The sequence below is a fragment of the Symphalangus syndactylus genome, chromosome 6 (assembly GCF_028878055.3).
Source record: "Symphalangus syndactylus isolate Jambi chromosome 6, NHGRI_mSymSyn1-v2.1_pri, whole genome shotgun sequence".
Taxonomy (NCBI): Eukaryota; Metazoa; Chordata; class Mammalia; order Primates; family Hylobatidae; genus Symphalangus; species Symphalangus syndactylus.
In genome coordinates, this window is record NC_072428.2 from 48523499 (window position 1) to 48544493 (window position 20995).

General features: G+C 37.2%; 1 protein-coding gene across 1 annotated transcript; it reads left to right on the forward strand.

Moving 5' to 3' along the window:
* The first annotated feature begins 2776 nt into the window (after nt 1-2776).
* Nucleotides 2777-8752, forward strand: LOC129484453 (olfactory receptor 5P3). The gene is made up of 2 exons (XM_055282559.1): nt 2777-2793; nt 7615-8752. The coding sequence occupies exon 2, from the start codon at nt 7636-7638 to the stop codon at nt 8569-8571; it is 936 nt and encodes a 311-aa protein (XP_055138534.1). The 5' UTR covers nt 2777-2793; nt 7615-7635; the 3' UTR covers nt 8572-8752.
* The last annotated feature ends 12243 nt before the right edge of the window (nt 8753-20995 follow it).

The following is a 20995-nucleotide window of genomic DNA, read 5'->3' on the forward strand; positions in this document are numbered from 1 at the left end:
TTTTTAGTAGAGACGGGGTTTCACCGTGGTCTCGATCTCCTGACCTCGTGATCCGCCCGCCTCGGCCTCCCAAAGTGCTGGGATTACAAGCGTGAGCCACCGCGCCCGGCACAAAGACCATTTTTAAAGTAAGGTAACATTTATAGATTCCATAGATTGGAGCCTGATATCTTTGGGGGCCATTATTCAGTCTGCTACAGTCTTCTCTCTGGCCCCCAATGATTTATCTTCATTACACAGGTAAAATATGTTCATCCCACCTCCAAATCCTCAAAAACCTCAACCCGATACAGCATCAACTAAAGCCCAAAATATCATCTAAATATTATCAGCTTGAAAGTCCCAAATCTTACTATCTAAATTACCTAAATCAGATATAGGTAGGATACTGTGTATGATCCATCCTGGGGCAAAATTTCTCTCCATCTGGACCTGTGAAACAAGAAGACAAGATATCAAGATATCTGTTCCCCAAATATAATGATGATACAGGCATCATGATGTAACAGTCATAGACATTTCCATTCTAAAAGGGGGAAAGTGGAAGGAGGGAAAAGGTCATCAGACCCAAGCAATTCTGAAGTTCAGCAGGGCAAACACGGCATTTCAAGGCCTACGAATAACACTTAGTGACTCAATGCTCTGTGCTCTGGGTCTGAGACTAATATTTTCTGTGTGCACTGCTGGCTCTAAATCCTAGACCCAAGGCTCCAGCTTTTGGGCCAAAAGGTTTGTTCTTGAAGTTATCCTTTCTTTTTCTTGATAGGTAGCACATATTTGTAGCTGATTAGTTTTATCAGCCTTTTCCTGCTTGTAGAATTTTATGAGTCTTACAGCCTTCTTTCATCTTGTTCTGTCTCTGTCCCTTTAGCACAAGCTGGTGGTGTTTCTGAAACTATATCATTTTTGAAAACCTTCTGGTTCTCCCATGTATGTTATGACTATTCACATCATTAGACAAGAGGGTCCTTCACCTTTAAGTAATTTGTTCTCACATTTTAATACATTGAGTAAACAACAACAATAGGCTGTACCTTCAACACTTTGTAAATCTGCTTATCTAAACATCCAAGTTCATCACTTACAAGTTCTGCTTTCCACATAACTCTAGGTCAAAATTAAGCTAGACTTTCTGTCACTGTCTAACAAGGATCACTTCTTCTCCAGTTTCAAAACAGCATGTTCCTTATTTCTGTTTGAGCCCTCACCCAGCAAAGTGAACTAAAACACATGACCCAACTCTATGCTGTCTACAAGAAAGTCACTTCAAACATAATAATATAGGCAAATTGAAAGTAAAATAATGGGTCAGGCGTGGTGGCTCACACTTGTAATCCCAGCACTTTGGGAGGCTGTGGCAGGCGGATCACGAGGCCAGGAGTTTCAGATCAGCCTGGCCAATGTGGTGAAACCCCGTCTCTACTAAAAATACAAAAATTAGCTGTGCATGGTGGCAGGCGCCTGTAATCCCAACTACTCGGCAGGCTGAGGCAAAAGAATCGCTTGAACCCGAGAGGTGGAGGTTGCAGTGAGCCGAGATCGTGCCACTGCACTCCAGCCTGGGTGACAGAGCAAGACTCCATCCCCCCAAAAAAAAAACAAAATAAAATCCAAAAAAGGAAGTAAAATAATGAAAAAGACATAGTATGTAAATATTAATCAAAAGAAAAGCAGTGGCTATATTAATATTGAATAACGTAGACTTCAGAGCAAAGAAAATTACTAGAGGCAGAAAGGGATATTACATAATAATAAAATACTTGAAATTATAAAAATGTAGAAACAGAACATATTAGAGGATTCCTGAAGTTAAGGAAGGGATGGGGATGGGACAGAGGTTGTTGTGGCTATGAAAGAGTAATGTGAGGGGTCATTGTGTTCATGGAAATGTTCTGTATCTTGACTGTATCACTGCCAGTATCCTCGTTGTGATATTATACTACAGTTTTTCAAAAATGCGTTCATTGGAAGAAATTGGGTAGAGGGCATATAAGATCTCTCTGTATTATTTACATTTCTTAAAACTGCATGTAAATCTACAGTAATCTCAAAGTAAAAAGTTTAATTAAAAAATAAAGGTAGTATCATCTAGAAACATACAGAAAACATAAGCACTTATTTTTTCCCAGAAGAATTTTTATTTTGAAGAGAAATTATTCTGGTACACTGTACTCTTGCTTAGTCTTATAAATCTCAATATAGTTACAGGGGTTTTAGCAGTTCATCAAAAAGTTTTATTAAAAAATTCTAATGCATACTAAAAATAAATAAATTTACAGATGTTTTTAGACTTTTTTTTTTTCAGTTGAGGTCTTGCTTAGTTGCCCAGGCTGGAATACAGTGGTGCAGTTGTAGCTCAGTGCAGCCTCAAACTCCTGACTTCAATCAATCTTCCCATTTCTGCCTCCTGAGTAGTTGAGACTACAGGCATGAGCCATGACACCTGGCTAATTTTACTTTTATTTATTTATATATTTTTTGTAGAGATGGGGTCTTGTTATGTTGCCCAAGCTTGTTTGAACTCTTGGCCTCAAACAATTCTCCCACCTTGGCCTTCCAAAGTGCTGGGATCACAATGTGAGCCACCAATGCCCAGCAGCAACACATATTATTATGAGCATATGTACCTGTAATTTTCATTGTCTTGATGAATTTTCAGTGAAATTTTTATAAACAAGTAGTGTACTCAAGAGGCTATATCCCAAAGGACCCCAAATCTCATAAATATCACCTTCCTATATAGTGACAGTTCTTTGGAATTTGTCATTATTGCTGATGTACATTCATCTGCAGGTAATAATTTCCCTTTTCTATTGATACAGGAATGTTTGTTTCTCATTTTTTATTAGAAGTTAACGTATAGTTTTTTAAAGGAAATACTCATTTGTTGAACATTCACTTATTTCTATGCTCCATACTTGGTATTATCATTTACATCATCTTATTCAACACAAGAATCATGTGAAGTATTTTTTTAAACAAATAACGTAATGAAGAGTTGAACAGTTTATGTAAAATTTCCAAGATTCCATAAATTGCTGGTGACAAAGCTGAATCTAATCCCAGGGCCGCATGTCTCCAAAGCTCATGGCATTTCTGTCCAACACATTGCTTCCATGCCATAATAGCATGTATAACTGACTCTGAATTTCTGTTATACACATCTATCTTTTCCAAAATTTTAAGCATTCATTCATTCTTGGGTCCATGCCACTTAATAAAGTCCTGTACAAAGATAAGGAAGATAGGACTTTGGAGTTCAAACATGTAATTGCATGGTGTTCTTAACATAGCATGCTATTGATCAGTTAATTCAGACATAAAATTATTCAAGCATCTTAGTTCAGAGTAAAAGTGTGAAAATAATGTGGCTGGATGAGCACATGACTTTGATGCCAGTGTGTGTGTGCATATGCATGTGGTGTGTGTGTGTGAGAAAGAGAGAGCAGTGCACATGTGCTAGAGAGTTCAGTCTGCTTTAGAGCAAATTCTTTAAAGAAAAATACATTATTCTTTAATTTTGGTTGATCTTTAAAAAGAGAATTATGGGAATTTTTGTGGTTGCTATTGTTGAGGAGCAATAAAGAATGGAAGTTTCCGAGAGTAAATAAACCTTATATTAAATGATGTAGGAAAACATTGAATTATCTTAATTTTCTTCCATAGAAGAAGATATAATTGATAAAATTGGAATTAAATTGTTGACATGTGAAGTAAAAATTCCCTGTTTTATCTTATCAGCTGTAGCACCTCTTTTGGCTCCCTCTGTATGGTCTGTCTTTCATATTCCTCTGCCTTTCATTCATTCCTCTCTACTTTTTTAAAAAAACACTTTTGCTTCTCTTTTTTCTTAATTCTAATAGAGGCATCAATTGGATACTTAAGATACATAGAAGCGAAGAGCAAAGTGTTTGCAGACTCCAGAGTGAAAGTAATCTATTGAGAAATTTAAAGAATTATCTTCATATGGATGTGTAGAGTATAGACTAGTAGATTAATTTACTATGCTGAATCCTAGAATATCATTTTAAAATGTCACAGCATCACATTAGCTCAGGTAGACCTGTAATTCCTGAATCTCTTTCATAGTGCTCTCACCAATTTGCAGCCCATTCCAACTGGGCACAATTGTGACTGCTTGACGGTTCTCCCATGTATTGAGCAGTTATTTTGTGTATCCTCAGACTTCTAAAAAGCACTGGAGTAGTAAAAAAAAAAAAAAGATGAAAGTTAATTTCCTTCAGGAGCCATTTCTTGCCCAAGATAAATTGCTTATGTTCCTTCATTCACTTTAAGACTCTGTATCTTCTGCTTCTCTTTACACATATTCCCAACCAATCAACATGGAATTTCTGTATCAGCAACCCTATTTTTGTAGCAGCCACTGCAACATTCTTCCTCATTTTGCTGACGCCCTTTGGTGCATATTGGTCTTTCTATGCTGTAATCCCTACTTCTATTACCAATAAAGGTTACTTTTTCATAAAGTCATGAGACCCTACAAATACAGACACAAATATATATTTTCAAATATTTTTTCATATTTATGATGAAGTATACATTTTATTTTTATGGTAATTTTTCTCTCCTTCGTAAAAATCAACTTCTTATTTTGGAAATTTTCTTTCTTATATCTCCATGTTCAGTTTAAACATTTTGTATAATATCTGTTCATCTTCATTCTTCCCTGTCCTAGTAAGATGTTCTCTATTTCTAGCCAATTTTTTGAAACTCTATATGAAATAACAGCATAGGTAGAGATGAAAGTCTTGACAGACCGTATGTAATATTCAAGATGCATACTCCATAAAGGTAACCATGACTAGCAATGGCAGTTTTGGATCTATGTGAAGTCACCACTACAGTAATCTCAGAAATGGCTATCACCGGAATCCAGTTTTTTTGTTTTTTTTAACTCCAGGATCTTTGACCCTTTGATTTTACTTACTAGTTTTTCTCATTGGTTTTAAATTCTTCAATAGGGATGACTTTTCCTTGGGTGAGATACTGGGATTGCCTCAAAACTGTTAAGTCACTCCAGGTCAGCTGAGTTGCTTGCCTATTACCCCTTCCTCACAATCTTCACAACTTTGGGATTAGCTTTCACTCTCCCTTCTGCTCATTCAGCAATTAAATTGTAGCATACTAATGTATGTTTGACAATTGTGTGTATTATCTTCTGTACTCTCTCTCTCAGAATGTCATCTCTGTTCAACTGGAGCTAAGAAAGGTTATTTTCAAGTATCCAAGCCTTCTCTTGAATCAGGAGGTCCCATATCCATCTCTCTTTAACTCTTGAAGCCTTTTTCCTGCGCCCTTCTGTAGTCACAGTTATCAACAAAATTTCTTATGTCCTCAATATCGCTTTTGAACATTCCATTTCCCTCACTGTCCTTTTCAACAGACACTTGGCTCTCCCTGAGGACAATGTTTTCTCTGCAGCCTTCTCAAATGATGAACTTTTTTTTCTCTTACCACTTTTACTCCGAACCTGGTGGTGGATAGGATCTTCCATTTCCCTTGTTGCTGCTTGTGGACATTCTCTCTCCTTCCTACCGACAAATACCCATAGTTGAGTTTTATGTCATCTGACTATACTAACCAATCTTACCTCTCTCTCCTCATGCATTTGCAATCATCAACTGACTAGCATCATGTCTCCGCATCTTTGGAAGATTTTTGGCTCTGGCTCACTCATTTTCTTACGTTATTTCTGTCACTATTCCTGATGGTTTTAATACCTCCACATAGAGGATGCTTCCAACATTTTGGCTTCTTAGTTTCTTGACATATCCTCAAAAAAAATTTGTTTTCCTCCCTAAAACCTGTCTCTCCCATTGTTAGACATTAGCATTTGCCAATAACTGCAGCTTTTCCATAATCTCATTTTTAAGCATCCCAAACTGTAACTACCACCATTTCTTGTTTTTCCTGCTTATTTTCACTAGTAGAATAATTATAGCAAAATTTCAATCCTTGCAGAAGGGCTAGAACCGTTTTGTTGATTTTACCCATCTCAGGTACTCACTTCATCTTTGCCTAGCTTAAATGTAGTGGTTATTTTACTCTCTACTTTGCATATACCCTAACATTCCATATCTGTCCCTTTCATTGCTCAGAAAAAAGAAAATCTTAGTGAAATCTGACCCCTCATTTATCAGGCACTCACAACTGTTCAGCTGAAAACAAAAGCATATCAATTCCCTAGGTGCTGGACACTGAAGGAGACTATCACCTGCCTCACAGAATTGTCGTTATCTCTCAGCCGCATCTTTATGTGAATTACTGCACTGCAAAATTACCTTTTCAAGAGTAAGTGTATTATTTATATGTTAGCATAATTTTAAAACCTTTTTAAATATGTAATGAACCAAATATACTTTCTGATAGTCTATAGTCTTCTTTAGAAATCATAGAAAAGATGTATAATATGTGAAATAAAGATAGTAAATGAATTAGAAGAAGTCCAAGAATATGGTTCTTCATTTTAGCTCAGTTTCCAGAAAGCCATTTGATCTAAAGTTACGTTAGACAATTGTGTGTATTATCTATCTTTTTTAGATCTCAGGTTATAATTTTGTAAAGTGGGAGAAATTGAGTAGATTATTTCTAGGACCTTTTGAAGCTCTGAGAAAGCTTTCCTGCTTTTCTTGCATTTTCATGATTTTTCTCAAGTGAGTTGGTACGGAGGAGGGCCTTCCAGAAGCTGACCTACAGATGCAATTTTTATCAGACAGCAACTATTCAGATAGGGCTGGATATTTGTGTTCTATGGAAGGCTGGAATTTTCTGTTAGCAACCTAGCCCCAGCTTATGCAGAGTCTTGGGTATAAGTTGTGTCTTTGGAGCCTTCCCGGAGTAACCTGATCATGTCTTCTCTAGATTGGCTCACTATCATGAATCAGATAGCTTGATCCTGAGATAATCAGGAGATATCTCATCTCCTCTTTAAAACCTTAGTCTTCCTCTGTTTACTTGTTTATAATGTGAGTGCATTACTTCACCTTCTGTCTCGGTCCAGACTTCCTGGGTATTTGGTGTACTTTTCCTCAATTGTGAGATCTCTGGGTGGGGACCACAGCTCAGTGTTGAGTTACTGACCTCTTCTTGGTCCTATGGATTAGCATGCAGCTAATCTGTTTGACCTCTGTTTGGAATTCAGAATTCTTAATGACTACACATCTTTGATACAATAGATGATACCTCAAACATCCTTTTGAACAGCTGTTCTTTTCCATGAATCTTGGTCTGTTCTGACATTTATGTCTCCCTTCAATCATGTCTTTGGCCTTAGAAGATTGAGTTACTGGATTCTTTATATATTCTCGTGGCCATCTCTGAGATGTGCTTGCAGAACACCTAAATTAACCATCCAATACGAGTTGAGTGTGTTAAGTTAAAAAAAAAAAGATTTTTCTGAGTATTCCTGACCTTACATCAGTGAACATTAATGTTTTCAAGTCTTACATAAGATACTGTGTGTGAAAGCATTTTCTTCCCAAATTTACATGAGTGCCTACATTGTTATACTTTTTTGTTAAATAGATATTGGAAAAATAAGTGTGCAATTATAGCATTTAATACCATTATAATACTCATTTGTTTTTCTTTCAGTTGGCACCATTCCCAATATAGATGGGGACTGGAAACGACACCACTGTGGTAGAGTTTACTCTTTTGGGGTTATCTGAGGATACTACAGTTTGTGCTATTTTATTTCTTGTGTTTCTAGGAATTTATGTTGTCACCTTAATGGGTAACATTAGCATAATCGTGTTGATGAGAAGAAGTCATCATCTTCATACACCCATGTACCTTTTCCTCTGCCATTTGGCCGTTGTAGACATTGGGTACTCCTCATCAGTCACACCTGTCATGCTCATAAGCTTCCTAAGGAAAGAAACCTCTCTCCCTGTTGCTGGTTGTGTGGCCCAGCTCTGTTCTGTAGTGACGTTTGGTACAGCTGAGTGCTTCCTGCTGGCTGCCATGGCCTATGATTGCTATGTGGCCATCTGCTCGCCCCTGCTCTACTCTACCTGCATGTCCCCTGGAGTCTGCATCATCTTAGTGGGCATGTCTTACCTGGGTGGATGTGTGAATGCTTGGACATTCATTGGCTGCTTATTAAGACTGTCCTTCTGTGGGCCAAATAAAGTCAATCACTTTTTCTGTGACTATTCACCACTTTTGAAGCTTGCTTGTTCCCATGATTTTACTTTTGGAATAATTCCAGGTATCTCTTCTGGATCTATCATTGTGGCCACTGTGTGTGTCATAGCCATATCCTACATCTATATCCTCATCACCATCCTGAAGATGCGCTCCACCAAGGGCCGCCACAAGGCCTTCTCCACCTGCACCTCCCACCTCACTGCAGTCACTCTGTTCTATGGGACTATTACCTTCATTTATGTGATGCCCAAGTCCAGCTACTCAACTGATCAGAACAAGGTGGTGTCTGTGTTCTACACCGTGGTGATTCCCATGTTGAACCCCCTGATCTACAGCCTCAGGAACAAGGAGATTAAGGGGGCTCTGAAGAGAGAGCTTAGAATAAAAATATTTTCTTGATGAAACTAGTTAGTTTGAAGAATTTGATATATTAATATTTCATATATGATAATAATAAGACACTGAGTGTTTGTGGTCAAAATATATCTGTCCATAGACCATTACCCAGTGTGGAGCTTTTTAGTCAATCAGGAGGGAAGATTTTCAGACAGAATAGGAAATTAGAAGTCCACTTGCTTTATTTATAATTGAGAATGCAAATAGTTTCACATAAAAAATGCTTTATCTGCTGAAAATCCTTTAAAAATTTTATTCTTATTTTTTCAAGAGATGTTTTCAGCCATAAGTTAAGGCATACCTTTAAACCTTCAGACTGTGGCCATTTTCAACATCAGCTTATCCTGAGATACATGCCTGATATCTATAGTTGTTACTGAGTACATTGTGAGAGAAAATGACAAAGGAACCGTAGTAAAGTTGCTGGAGATATTCTTCTTCCAGAAAGGTTGCCTGCTGACAATGAGCTTGGTAGACCCACAGCAATCTGGTCTGTGTTTCTATTCTCTGTCTCCAGCATGGTTGTAGGGTCCCAGAGAAGAACCTGTTAGATGCCCCTGACTAACCTATGAATTTCTCTGTCAGATCAAAACCATTGGCTTCTGTGGGAATGAGCAGAGTTTCTGAACTCCTTAGAGACTGAGTGGAAAAAAAAAAATCAGGCAATAACTTCCAAGAGGAGAATCCAGCATATAGTGTGACATTGTGACTGTGAGGAACAACCTTTTGGAGTGACTCGTTCGTGGTCAGAGCCTCATCTTACTTAGGCAACTCAAGGGGATTAGACTGCCTGTCCTCTGAAAGTATGTCTGCCCCTGGAGAGGCTTAATCAACCTCTGTATGCTGACCACTACCAGATTTATTTCTCTTTCCTGTCCCCTCTTTAGTGTTTCAGACAACAATCCCAACATTCTGTCAAGAAAATCAATCATTTTATTCATTTATTTTTTATTTTGTACATTCAAAAACTATATTTGAGGCCGGGCACGGTGGCTCATGCCTGTAATCCCAGAACTTTGGGAGGCCAAGGAAGCGGGATCACCTGAGGTCGGGAGTTCAAGACCAGCCTGACCAACATGGAGAAACCCTGTCTCTACAAAGAATACAAAAAAAAAATTATCCCGGTATGGTGATGGGCGCCTGTAATCCCAGCTACTCAGGAGGCTGAGGCATGAGAATCGCTTGAACCCAGGAGGCGGAGGTTGCAGTGAGCTGAGATGGCTTCATTGCACTCCAGCCTGGGCAACAAGAGCAAAACTCTGTCAAAAAAAAAAAAAAATAAATAAATAAAACTATTTGGTTATTCTTCTTTTATTTTATATATATTTTTTGAGACAAAGTCTAGCTCTGTCGCCCAGGCTGGAGTGCAGTGGCACGATCTCAGCTCACTGCAAGCTCCGCCTCCTGGGTTCACGCCATTCTCCTGCCTCAGCCTCCTGAGTAGCTGGGACTATAGGCCCACCCGCCACCACATCTGGCTAATTTTTTGTACTTTTAGTAGAGATGGGGTATCACTGTGTTAGCCAGGATTGTCTTGATCTCCTGACCTCGTGATCCGCCCACCTCAGTCGCCCAAACTGCTGGGATTACAGGCATGAGCCACTGCAGCCGGCCTATTTGATGATTCTTATAGGCACTGCCCTAGACGAGGATATAAGTGACTAATAGCCACAGATGTCTGTCGTGATGGAATTTGTCTTCTAACATAGGAGTCAGACAATAAAACTAACAAGTAAGTGATACCTACTATTAGAAGGGGATGAGTGCTATGGAGAAAGAAAAAGTGGAAGAGTATGTGGAAGGTTGATGTGCCAGGGGCAGGGAGGAGTCACTGCAGGTCTCACTGGGAACATAACATCTGAACAACTGCTGCCAAAGGTGAGGACAGTTCATGTTGAATGTGGTGTTACCTGTGTAACATCTCTATGAGTCTAATCTTCATTCACATGCATGTAATTTACTTTTGAGGTTTCTGTTCCAACAGCGGCAGAATTGGTCATTTTAATCAGTGCCATAGTGAGTACAATTAAAACATAATAAAATGTTAAATATATCTTAAATTTCACTTTAGAACTTACAGGATAATAAGGAATTATCTTATCAGAAAATGTGATAACCTAGAGAAGTAGGCCCAATACTCAAAAATGCTTTTGCCGAGAGAGAATTTGACAAGTCAGAAGATTGTTATTATCCTGAGCTGTGGCTTTAGTGTTCTTTTGGGATGAGAGGGCCACAAATCAAAGCCTATGGCATATCCAGGTGAGAAGTCTGATTTCTACACCTCACATATATCCTCAGGATAAGGGAAAACCTGAAGTAACCAAGGCTGGCACAGGTTAGCAGCCCTGGAGAGCTTGAGAAGCTCAGTGCTTGAATTTGAATATAACATGGTCAGGGACAGGTGGTCTGAATCAGGGTGAACTGAATAAGCAAACAACAAACTCACACCTCAATGATTCCTACTGGTAATTATTCAAAATCAATAACCAACACACAGTGAAAAATAATGACCAACACAAAAGGAAACAAGGTACCAAGCATGAAAGCCAGTGGAAGGAATAGGCAACAGAAACAAAACTAAGATTTAACATATGGAAATGAATAATTACAGACTATAATATTGCTTTGTTTCAAAATAAAAGGACTATTTGAAATATGTACAATCACAGAAAACCAAAAATGACTCAGTGTATGCAATTATTTAGAACATCATACTTGAAAAATTCACCACGCCAGTAGAATCACACCAGGCATTTCTATTTGGTGAGCATAGTCCTCATTGGTCTTCAAATAGAAATCCCAAGTGGCAGCACAGGCAGAGGAACCATCCTGCTTAGAAGCCTCAGGACCTTAACTGGAATCAATATATTTTACATAGTGTTTAGTATAGTGTTTAGTTCCAGGGTCCCTGCAAGGTTTTTACAGCAATAAGAATCACTGCACTCAAGGAAATATAAAGTATAAAATAGAATATACTGGCCTCTGTATGGAAAGAATTTACAATTAATCATTTTTGTCATAAACAGTATAGTGTTATATGTAACACACCTGATGTTTCAGTTTTGTCCGAATTTAGGAGAAATAGGAAGTTCACTCATGGTAAAATTTATCCTTAAAGAAGTCAAAGGACATGGTATTGGGGGTCTTAAATGCAATACACTATTTACATAGAATTCTGAACAAATGCACGGTTTAGAATTCCATACTGAATCATAGGCAGGGCTTAAGGGCCATGAATAATGTTATTTGGGAAATGGGCCCCTTCCTCTGTGTGTCAAGTATGGGGCTCTGAGAGAAATTTGTTTAGAAGACAACCTAGGCAATACCATTCAGGACATAGGCATGGGCAAAGACTTGATTACTAAAACACCAAAAGCCACAGCAACAAAAGCCAAATATGACAAATGGGATCTAATTAAACTAAAGAGTTTCTGCATAGCAAAAGAAACTATCATCAGAGTGAAGAGGCAGCCTACAGAATGGGAGAAAACTTTCGCAATCTATCCATCTGACAAAGGACTAATATCCAGAATTTACAAAAACTTAAATTTATGAGAAACAACCCCATCAAAAAGTGGGTGAAGGATATGAACAGACACTTCTCAAAAGAAGGTATTTATGCAGCCAACAAAAGTAAGAAAAAAAGCTCATCATCACTGGTCGTTAGAGAAATGCAAATCAAAACCACAATGAGATACCATCTCATGCCAGTTAGAATGGCAATCATTAAAAAGTCAGGAAGGCTGGGTGTGGTGGCTCACGCCTGTAATCCCAGCACTTTGGTAGGCTGAGGCGGGCAGATCACGAGGTCCGGAGATTGAGACCATTCTGGCTAACATGGTGAAACCCCGTTTCTACTAAAAATACAAAAAATTAGCCGGGCGTGGTTGCAGGTGCCTGTAGTGCTAGCTACTTGGGAGGCTGAGGCAGGAGAATGGCGTGAACCTGGGAGGCGGAGCTTGCAGTGAGCCGAGATTGCACCACTGCACTGCAGCCTGGTCGACAGAGCAAGACTCCATCTCAAAAACAAACAAACGAAAAAGTCAGGAAACAACAGATGCTGGAGAGGATGTGGAGAAACAGGAACACTTTTACACTGTTGGTGGGAGTATAAATTAGTTCAACCATTGTGGAAGACAGTGTGGGGATTCCTCAAGGATCTAGAACTAGAAATACCATTTGACCCAGCAATCCCATTACTGAGTATATACCCAAAGGATTATAAATCATTCTACTATAAAGACACATGCACATGTATGTTTACTGCGGCACTGTTCACAATAGCAAAGACTTGGAACCAATCCAAATGTCCATCAATGATAGACTGGATTAAGAAAATGTGGCACATATGCACCATGGAATACTATGCAGCCATAAAAAAAGATGAGTTCATGTCCTTTGCAGGGACATGGATGAGGCTGGAAACCATCATTCTCAGCAAACTAACACAAGAACGGAAAATCAAACACCACATGTTCTCACTCATAAGTGGGAGTTGAACAATGAGAACACATGGACACAGGGAGGAGAACATCACACACTGGGGCCTGTCAGGGGTTGGGGGACCAGGGAAGGGATAGCATCAGGAGAAGTACCTAATGTAGATGACAGGTTGATGGGTGCAGCAAACCACTGTAGCACATGTGTACCTATGTAACAAAACTGCATGTTCTGCACATGTACCCCAGAACTTAAAAGTATAAAAAAGAATAGAATAAAAATATTATTTTTTCTTGAAAAAAACATGACAGCCACAGACTCAAAAAAGACTTTGATAATTTTTATCATCAATTTGTGATTAAAAAGCCTTAGCAAAATTGAAATAGTATAACTACTTCATCTAGGAAAAACTACTCATGTTTTGAAAGCTTTTCCTTCATGTCTGAGAATGAGAAAGAGATGCCATTGTTAGCATTTCTATTCTTTGTGATATGGATGACACTAGCCAGGGCACTATAACAAGAAAAGGAAATAGAAGGCATAACAATAGAAAAGAAGAAATAAAGTATTATACAAGATGACTGTTTATGTAGAAAATAATAAAGTAAAAATAAATTATCAACACTAGAGATATTTTTTAACAATATTGATGGAAAAACAAAATAAAAGCAAAAATTTTATTTCCTTTAAAATTTTTTTTTAATTTTTATGGGTACATAGTAGGTGTATGTATTTATGGGGTATAGGAGATGTTTTGATACAGGCATGCAATGTATAATAATTACATGATAGAGAATGGGGTATCCATCCGCTCAAACACTTGTCCTTTGTATTACAAACAACCCAATTATACTCTTTTAGTTATTTTAAAATGTATGATTAAAATATTATTGATTATAGTCGCCCTGTTGTGCTAGCAAATTCTAGGTTTTATTCATTAATTCTAACTATTGTTTTGTACCAATTAACCATCTTCACTTCTCCTCCAACCCTCTACTGCCTTTCTCAACCTCTAATAACCGTCTTTCTACTCTCTATCTCAATTAGTTCAATTGTTTTGATGTTTATATCACAAAAATAAGTGAGAACATGTGATATTTGTCTTTCTGTACCTGGATTATTTCACTTAACATGATGCTCTGCAGTTCCATTAACATTGTTGCAAATGAGAGGGCCTCATTCTTTTATATGGCCAAATAGTACTTCATTGTGTCTATGTACATTTTCTTTATGCATTCATCTGTTGATGGACAGTTAGGTTGCTTCCAAATCTTGGCTATTGTGAACATTACTGCAACAAACATGGGAGTACAGATATCTCTTTGATATATTGATTTCTTTTCTTTGGGGTATATACCCAGCAGTGGGACTGCTGGATCATATGGTAATTATATTTTTGAGGAACATCCACACTGTTCTCCATAGTGCTTGTACTCACTTACATTCACACCAACAGTGTACGAGGGTTCGCTTTTCTCCACATCCTTGCCAGCATTTGTTATTGCCTGTCTTTTGGATAAAAGCCATTTTAACTGGGGTGAAATGATATATCATTGTAGTTTTGATTTGCATTTCTCTGACTACAAATGAAGTTGAATACCTTTTCATATGTCTGTTTGCCATTTGTATGTCTTCATTTGAGAAATGTCTATTCAAATCTTTTGCCCATTTTAAAAACTGGATTATTAGATATTTTCCTAAAGAGTTGTTTGAGCTCCTTAGGTATTCTGCTTATTAATCCCTTGTCCAGAGGAGTAGTTTGCAAATATTTTCTCCCATTCTGTGTGTTGTCTCTTCACTTTGTTTATTGTATCATCTGCTGTGCAGAAGCTTTTTAACTTGAGGTGATCCCATTTGCCCATTTTTGCTTTGATTGCCTATGCTTGTGGGGTATTGCTCAAGAAATTTTTGTCCAGACCAATGTTCTGGGGACTTCATCTAATGTTTTCTTGTAGTGGTTTAATAATTTGAGGTCTTAGAATTAGTTCTTTGATCCATTTTGATTTTATTTTTGTATATATAGAGAAACAGGGGTCAGTTTCATTCTTCTGCATATGGAAATCCAGTTTTCCCAGCATGATTTATTGAAGAGGCTGTCTTTTCCCCAGTGTATGTTCTCTCTTCCCCAGTGTATGTTCTTTGAACCTTTGTCAAAAATGAGTTTACTATAGGTGTGTGGATTTGTTTATGGGTTCTCCTTTCTGTTCCATTGGTGTATGCATCCATTTTTATGCCAATATCATGCTGTCTTGTTCACTATAGCCGTGTAGTATAATTTGAATTCAGGTAATGTGATTCCTCCAGTTTTGTTCTTTTTGCTTATGAGAGTTTTGGCTACTTGAGATCTTTTCTGGTTCTATATAAGTTTTAGGACTGTGTTTTCTATTTCTGTGAAGAATGTCATTGGTATTTTGATAGAGATTGCACTGGATCTGTAAGCTGCTTTGAGTAGTATGGACCATTTAACAGTATTGATTCTTCTAATCCACAAGCATGGAATATATTTCCATTTTTTGTGTCCTTTTCAATTTATTTCATCAGTGTTTAACAGTTTTCTTTGTAGATATCTGTCACTTCTTTGGTTAGTTCCTAGTTATTTAATTTTATTTGTGACTGTTGTGAATCAGATTCTGTTTTTTATTTCTTTTTCATATTGTTCACTGTTGGCATAGAGAAATGCTATTGATTTTTTAAATGTTGATCTTGTATCCTGCAACTTAACTGAAATTGTTTATCAGCTCTAATAGTTTTTTTGGTGGAGTCATTTGATTTTTCCAAATATAAGATTATATTATCTGCAAATAAGGATAATTTGACTTCTTTCTTTCTAATTTGGTTGCCCTTTATATTTTTCTCTTGTTTGCTCTAGCTAGGACTTCCAGTACTATGCTGAATAACAGCGGTGAAAGTGGCCATCTTTGTGATGTTCTAGGTCTTAAAGGAAAGGCTTTCAGTTTTTACCCATTCAGTAGGACACGTGTTGTGGATCTGTCATATATGGATTTTATTATGTTGAGGTATGCTCATTCTATAGTTTTTTAAATGTTTTTATGATGAATGGATGTTGAATTTTATCAAATGCTTTTTCAGCATCGGTTGAAATTATTATATGGTTTTTGTCCTTCATTTTGTTAATATGATGTACCACATTGGATTGATTTGTGTATGTTGAACCATCCTTGCATCCCTGTGACAAATCCTACTTAGTCATGATGAATGATTTTTTAAAAATGTGTTTTTGAATTTGATTTGCTAGTATTTTGTTCAGGATTTTTGCATCAATATTCATCAGGCATACTGGGGTATTGAAGTCTCCAGCTATTACTATATTGAGTCTATTTCTCTCTTTAGCTCTAATAATATTTCCTTTATATATCTGGATGCTCCAGTGTTGGATGCATGTATATTTAATATTGTTATAATCCACTTTCTGAATTGACCTCTTTAACACTGTATAGTGACACTTTGTCTCTTACAGTTTTTGTTTTGAAATCTATTTTGTCTGATATAGTGACTCCTGGTGTTTTTTGGGTTTCCATTGGCATGGAATACTTTTTCCATCCCTTTGTTTTCAGTTTATGTGTGTTTTTATAGGTAAGGTGTGTTTCTTGGCAGAAACAGATCAATGGGTCTTGTTCTTTCATACATTCAGTCAGCTTACACCTTTTGATTGGAGAGTTTAGTCCACTACATTCAATGTTATTATTGATAGGTGAGGCCTTGCTCTTGCCATTACGTTATTTGTTTTCTGGTTGTTTTGTGGTCCTCTCTTCCTTCTTTTCTGTCTCCCTGTCTTTCTTATAATGAAGGTGATTATCTCTGTTGATATAATTTATTCTCTTGCTTTTTTTTTTGTATATCTATCATATGTTTTTTGGTTTGAGGTTGCCATGAGGCTTGCAATTACCCATTATTTTAAGCTCATAACAACTTACTACTGTTTTCATAAACAAATAAACAAAAAAGAAAACCAATAAACAGTTTAGTTTCATCTCCCCTGCTTTTTAATTTTTTTGTTGTTTTTATTTATACTTTATTGTCTATGTCTTGAAAAGTTGTTGCAGTTATTATTTTTGATTGGTTCATCACTTTGTTTTTCTACTAAGGTATGAGTAGTTACACACTATGGTTACAGTGTTATAATATTCTGTGTTTTTCTGTGTAGTTATTACCAGTGAGTTTAGTACCTTCAGGTGATATTCTAGAACCCTGTTTTCTGTTGTTTAAGATGTTAATCAAGACAATACGTGCACCACTGAACATAGACCCTTATCAGTGGTTCTGCTTTTGCCCTTTGCCCTGTGATCTTTGTTGGGCCCTTATCAGTGGTTCTGCTTTTTGCTCTTTGAAGCATGTGATCTTTGAAGCATGTGATCTTTGTACCTACTCTGTTCTTACACCCCCTCCCCTTTTGAAACCCTTAATAAAAACTTGCTGGTCTGAGACTCAGGTGGGCATCATGGTCCTACTGACATATGATGTCACCCCTGGCTGCCCAGCTGTAAAATTCCTCTCTTTGTACTGTCTGTATTTCTCAGCTGGCTGACACTTATGGAAAATAGAAAGAACCTATGTTGAAGTACTGGGGGCGGGTTCTCCCGATACACCATTGTTGGGCATTTAGGTTGATTCCATGTCTTTGCTATTGTGAACAGTGCTGCAATGAACATACACATACATGTGTCTTTGTGGTAGAATTATTTATTTTCTTTGGGTATGTATCAAACTGTATATGGGATTACTGAATTGAATGGTAGTTCTGTTTTAAGTTCTTTTGAGAAATCTACAAACTGCTTTTAATAGTGGATGAACAAGTTTACCTTCCTATCAACAGTGCATTAGTAATCCTTTTCTCCACAGCCTCAGCAGCATCTGTTATTTTTTGAATGTTTAATAATAGACATTCTAACTGATTTGAGATGGTATCTCATTGTGGTTTTGATTTGCATTTCTCTAATAATTGGTGATGTTAGCATTTTTTCATTTGCTTGTTGGCCATGTGTATGTCTTCTTTTGAGAAGTATTTATTCATGTCCTTTGCCCACCTTTTTATGGGGTCGTTTTCTTGTAAATTTGTTTAAGTTCCTTATAGATGCTGGATTTTAGACCTTCATTGGATGCATAGTTTGCAAATATTTTCTCCCATATTGTAGGTTGTCTGTTTACTCAGTTGATAGTTTCATTTGCTGTGCAGAAGCTCTTTAGTTTAATTAGATCCTGTTTGTCAATTTTTGCTTTTGTTGTAATTACTTTTGGTGTCTTCATCATGAAATCTTCACCAGGATCTATGTCCAGAATGGTATTGCCTAGGTTTTCTTCAAGGTTTTTATAGTTTTAGTTTTTACATTTAAGTCTTTAATCCATCTTCAGTTGATTTTTGTATATGGTGAAAAGAAAGGGTCCAGTTTCAGGCTTCTGCACGTGGTTAACCAGTTATTCCAGCACCATTTATTGAATAGTGAGTCCTTTCTCCTTTGCATGTTTTTGTTAACTTTGTCAAAAATCAGATGGTTTAAGGATAAAAGTTTCTTAGTTTCATTCACATAGACCAGTCTTCTCCAATTTCTGAATTCAACTCTAAATGCCCTGACTCCTTCCCCCTTCTGCCCTGCTTTTTCACTGTAATAATGAACATTCATAAGTGGGCAGCTTTTTGTCTTTTTCCTGAGGTCTTAACCCTGGTCCTTACCTTTTGATAAACGACATCTCCAATTGTCCTGTAAAAATTTCAGGTGCATCCTGATTCCCATGACATCTTGGAGCATTAGTTATGCAAACTCTATGGTCCTGAATATAAAGATTAGCTTCCTTTTGATACTTCGGATTCATGTCTCAAAGTTTAGAGTGTTCACAGGTCTCCTATATTTTATGCCAGGTATCATCTAAGCCTTCACAATTGTCAATTAATTCAAGTCAGTGATAAACATGAACTTTCTGATCTGTTAAGATTTATATATCCTTGTTGGTATGTTTATGAATAATTCAGGGAGAAAGTAGAGGACTGACCACAAACATCGATAATTTCCTGCCATTGTGATCTCCAAGCCAATGAGGGATATTTGCTCAATGCCTTAAAATTGTTTGACATGTAGATATAGGATACTCATTTATCCATTTATTTCAAAAATATTTGTTCAGCATTTATCATAGTCGAGAACTGAGTAAGCACTGAAGGTATATTGATGAATAGAACACACTTTGCATGAAATTTAGATCTCGGCAAAAACACTAGAAAATGAATCAACATTATAAATACAGAATATGGTAAGTGATGTGGAAGAAACAAATCAATAAGGTTAATATGACTGTTAAGGGTAAATTTGGTGATATAGGTGGTATTACTGTAGGTAAAGTGAAAAAGAAGGCCATGTGGAGCAGGTGATATTTGAGTAGAAAATGGAATGATCAGAAGGACCCATAGATGTGAAGAGTGGAGTCAGGGAAGCTGCCAGACAGCAAACAGGAAATGCAAAGATCCTGATAATCTCAAAAAATAAAAAGAAGGCAATGGTAAACCAGATGGAGAGAGGTATACCAAAAGGGTTAGATCATGTGTGGGGAGCATCATATGCCTTGGAAAAGTGTTTGGATTTTATGCTAAAAGGAATGGGAAGCCTCCAAATGTTTTCTAAATAGGTGTAGCCTAATTACAATTCACACTTTTAAAGAATTACCTCTATTGTTGTATGTAAAAATTGACTATAAAAACATTTTATTATATTACATTATTTCATGAGTCAGAAATTAAGATTGGGTTTGGCTTGGCAATTTTACTCTACATAGCATGAATGAGATCACTTAGTGATATTCAGATGGCATCTTTGCGTGTCTGCAGAGTCAAAGATGGCATCATTCAAATGCCCAGCACCTTCACAGGGATGGTTTGAAAGCCTCTCCCTCTCCATGTAGTCATAGGATCATTCTATATGGTCTCACTAGCAGTTTAGTTGGATTTCTCACATAGTGGCTCAAGACTTTAATAGCAAGTGTTCCAAGAGATTAAAAGAAATCTGCAGTATTTCCTATCACTTAGCCTCAGGGGACATAAACATCTTGTCCACCTTTGTCTACTGGTAAAGCAAATTAGTAATTTCAGTCCAAATTCAAGAGAAGGGAAATTAGATTCCACTTGTCAATAAGAGAAGTGGCAATGATGTTATAGACATCTCCAGCCTACCACAATCCCTCTGGCCACAGTTATTCGTATATTTCCTACATGTCGAATTACTTTTATATGTCCTACAATCCTCTAAAATATCGTACCATTACAGCATCACAATTAAGTCCATCATCATGGGATTTAAACCAAGTTTAGGCATGGGTGAGCTTCCTTGGGCACAGCTTCTCAAATACAGTCCCTCTTGATTGAAAGACATGCGAACTAAAGAGACAAGTCATCTGCCCGAATATACTCAACAGACACTGTTGATGCAGGTGTAGAAAAATTGCAGTGAACACTCCCATTCATAAGGGTAGAATATAGGAGTCATGTAGCAATCACTGGCCAATTGCAATTCCAAAATCCAACTAGACAGATGTTGCCATTTTCTTGATCAGGGCCCAGTCCTGCTCCTTGTTAATAAATCTCTGTGTCTCCTGGCTCTGCCTTCTGAGTTTTTCGTTCCATCCTCTGAGTCATCCTTCCTTTTCCAGAAAAAAATAGCCTATGTTATAGCTGAGTAGTTTTCTTGGCCTAGTTCCTAATTATTGTAGGTCAAGAGTCCAAAACCTCTTTTCACTTTGCACCATCCCTGTCCCTTTCAGTCTAAGCTGGTATAATTTCTTCAGACACACTGTGGGAGTCATCATGAAAATACAAATAAAATATCAATGAGATACTACTCTTCACCCACTAGGATGGCTAGAATTTAAAAGTATGATAATAAAAAGTGTTGGTGAGGATGTGGAAAAATTGAAACCCTCATATACTTGTAGGTATGTAAAATGGTGGGATCATTTTGGAAAATAATCTTCCAGTTACTCAAAC

Excerpts from the sequence above, each read along its gene's own strand:
- LOC129484453 (XM_055282559.1), top strand. The coding sequence starts at position 7,636 with ATGGGGACTGGAAACGACACCACTGTGGTAGAGTTTACTCTTTTGGGG.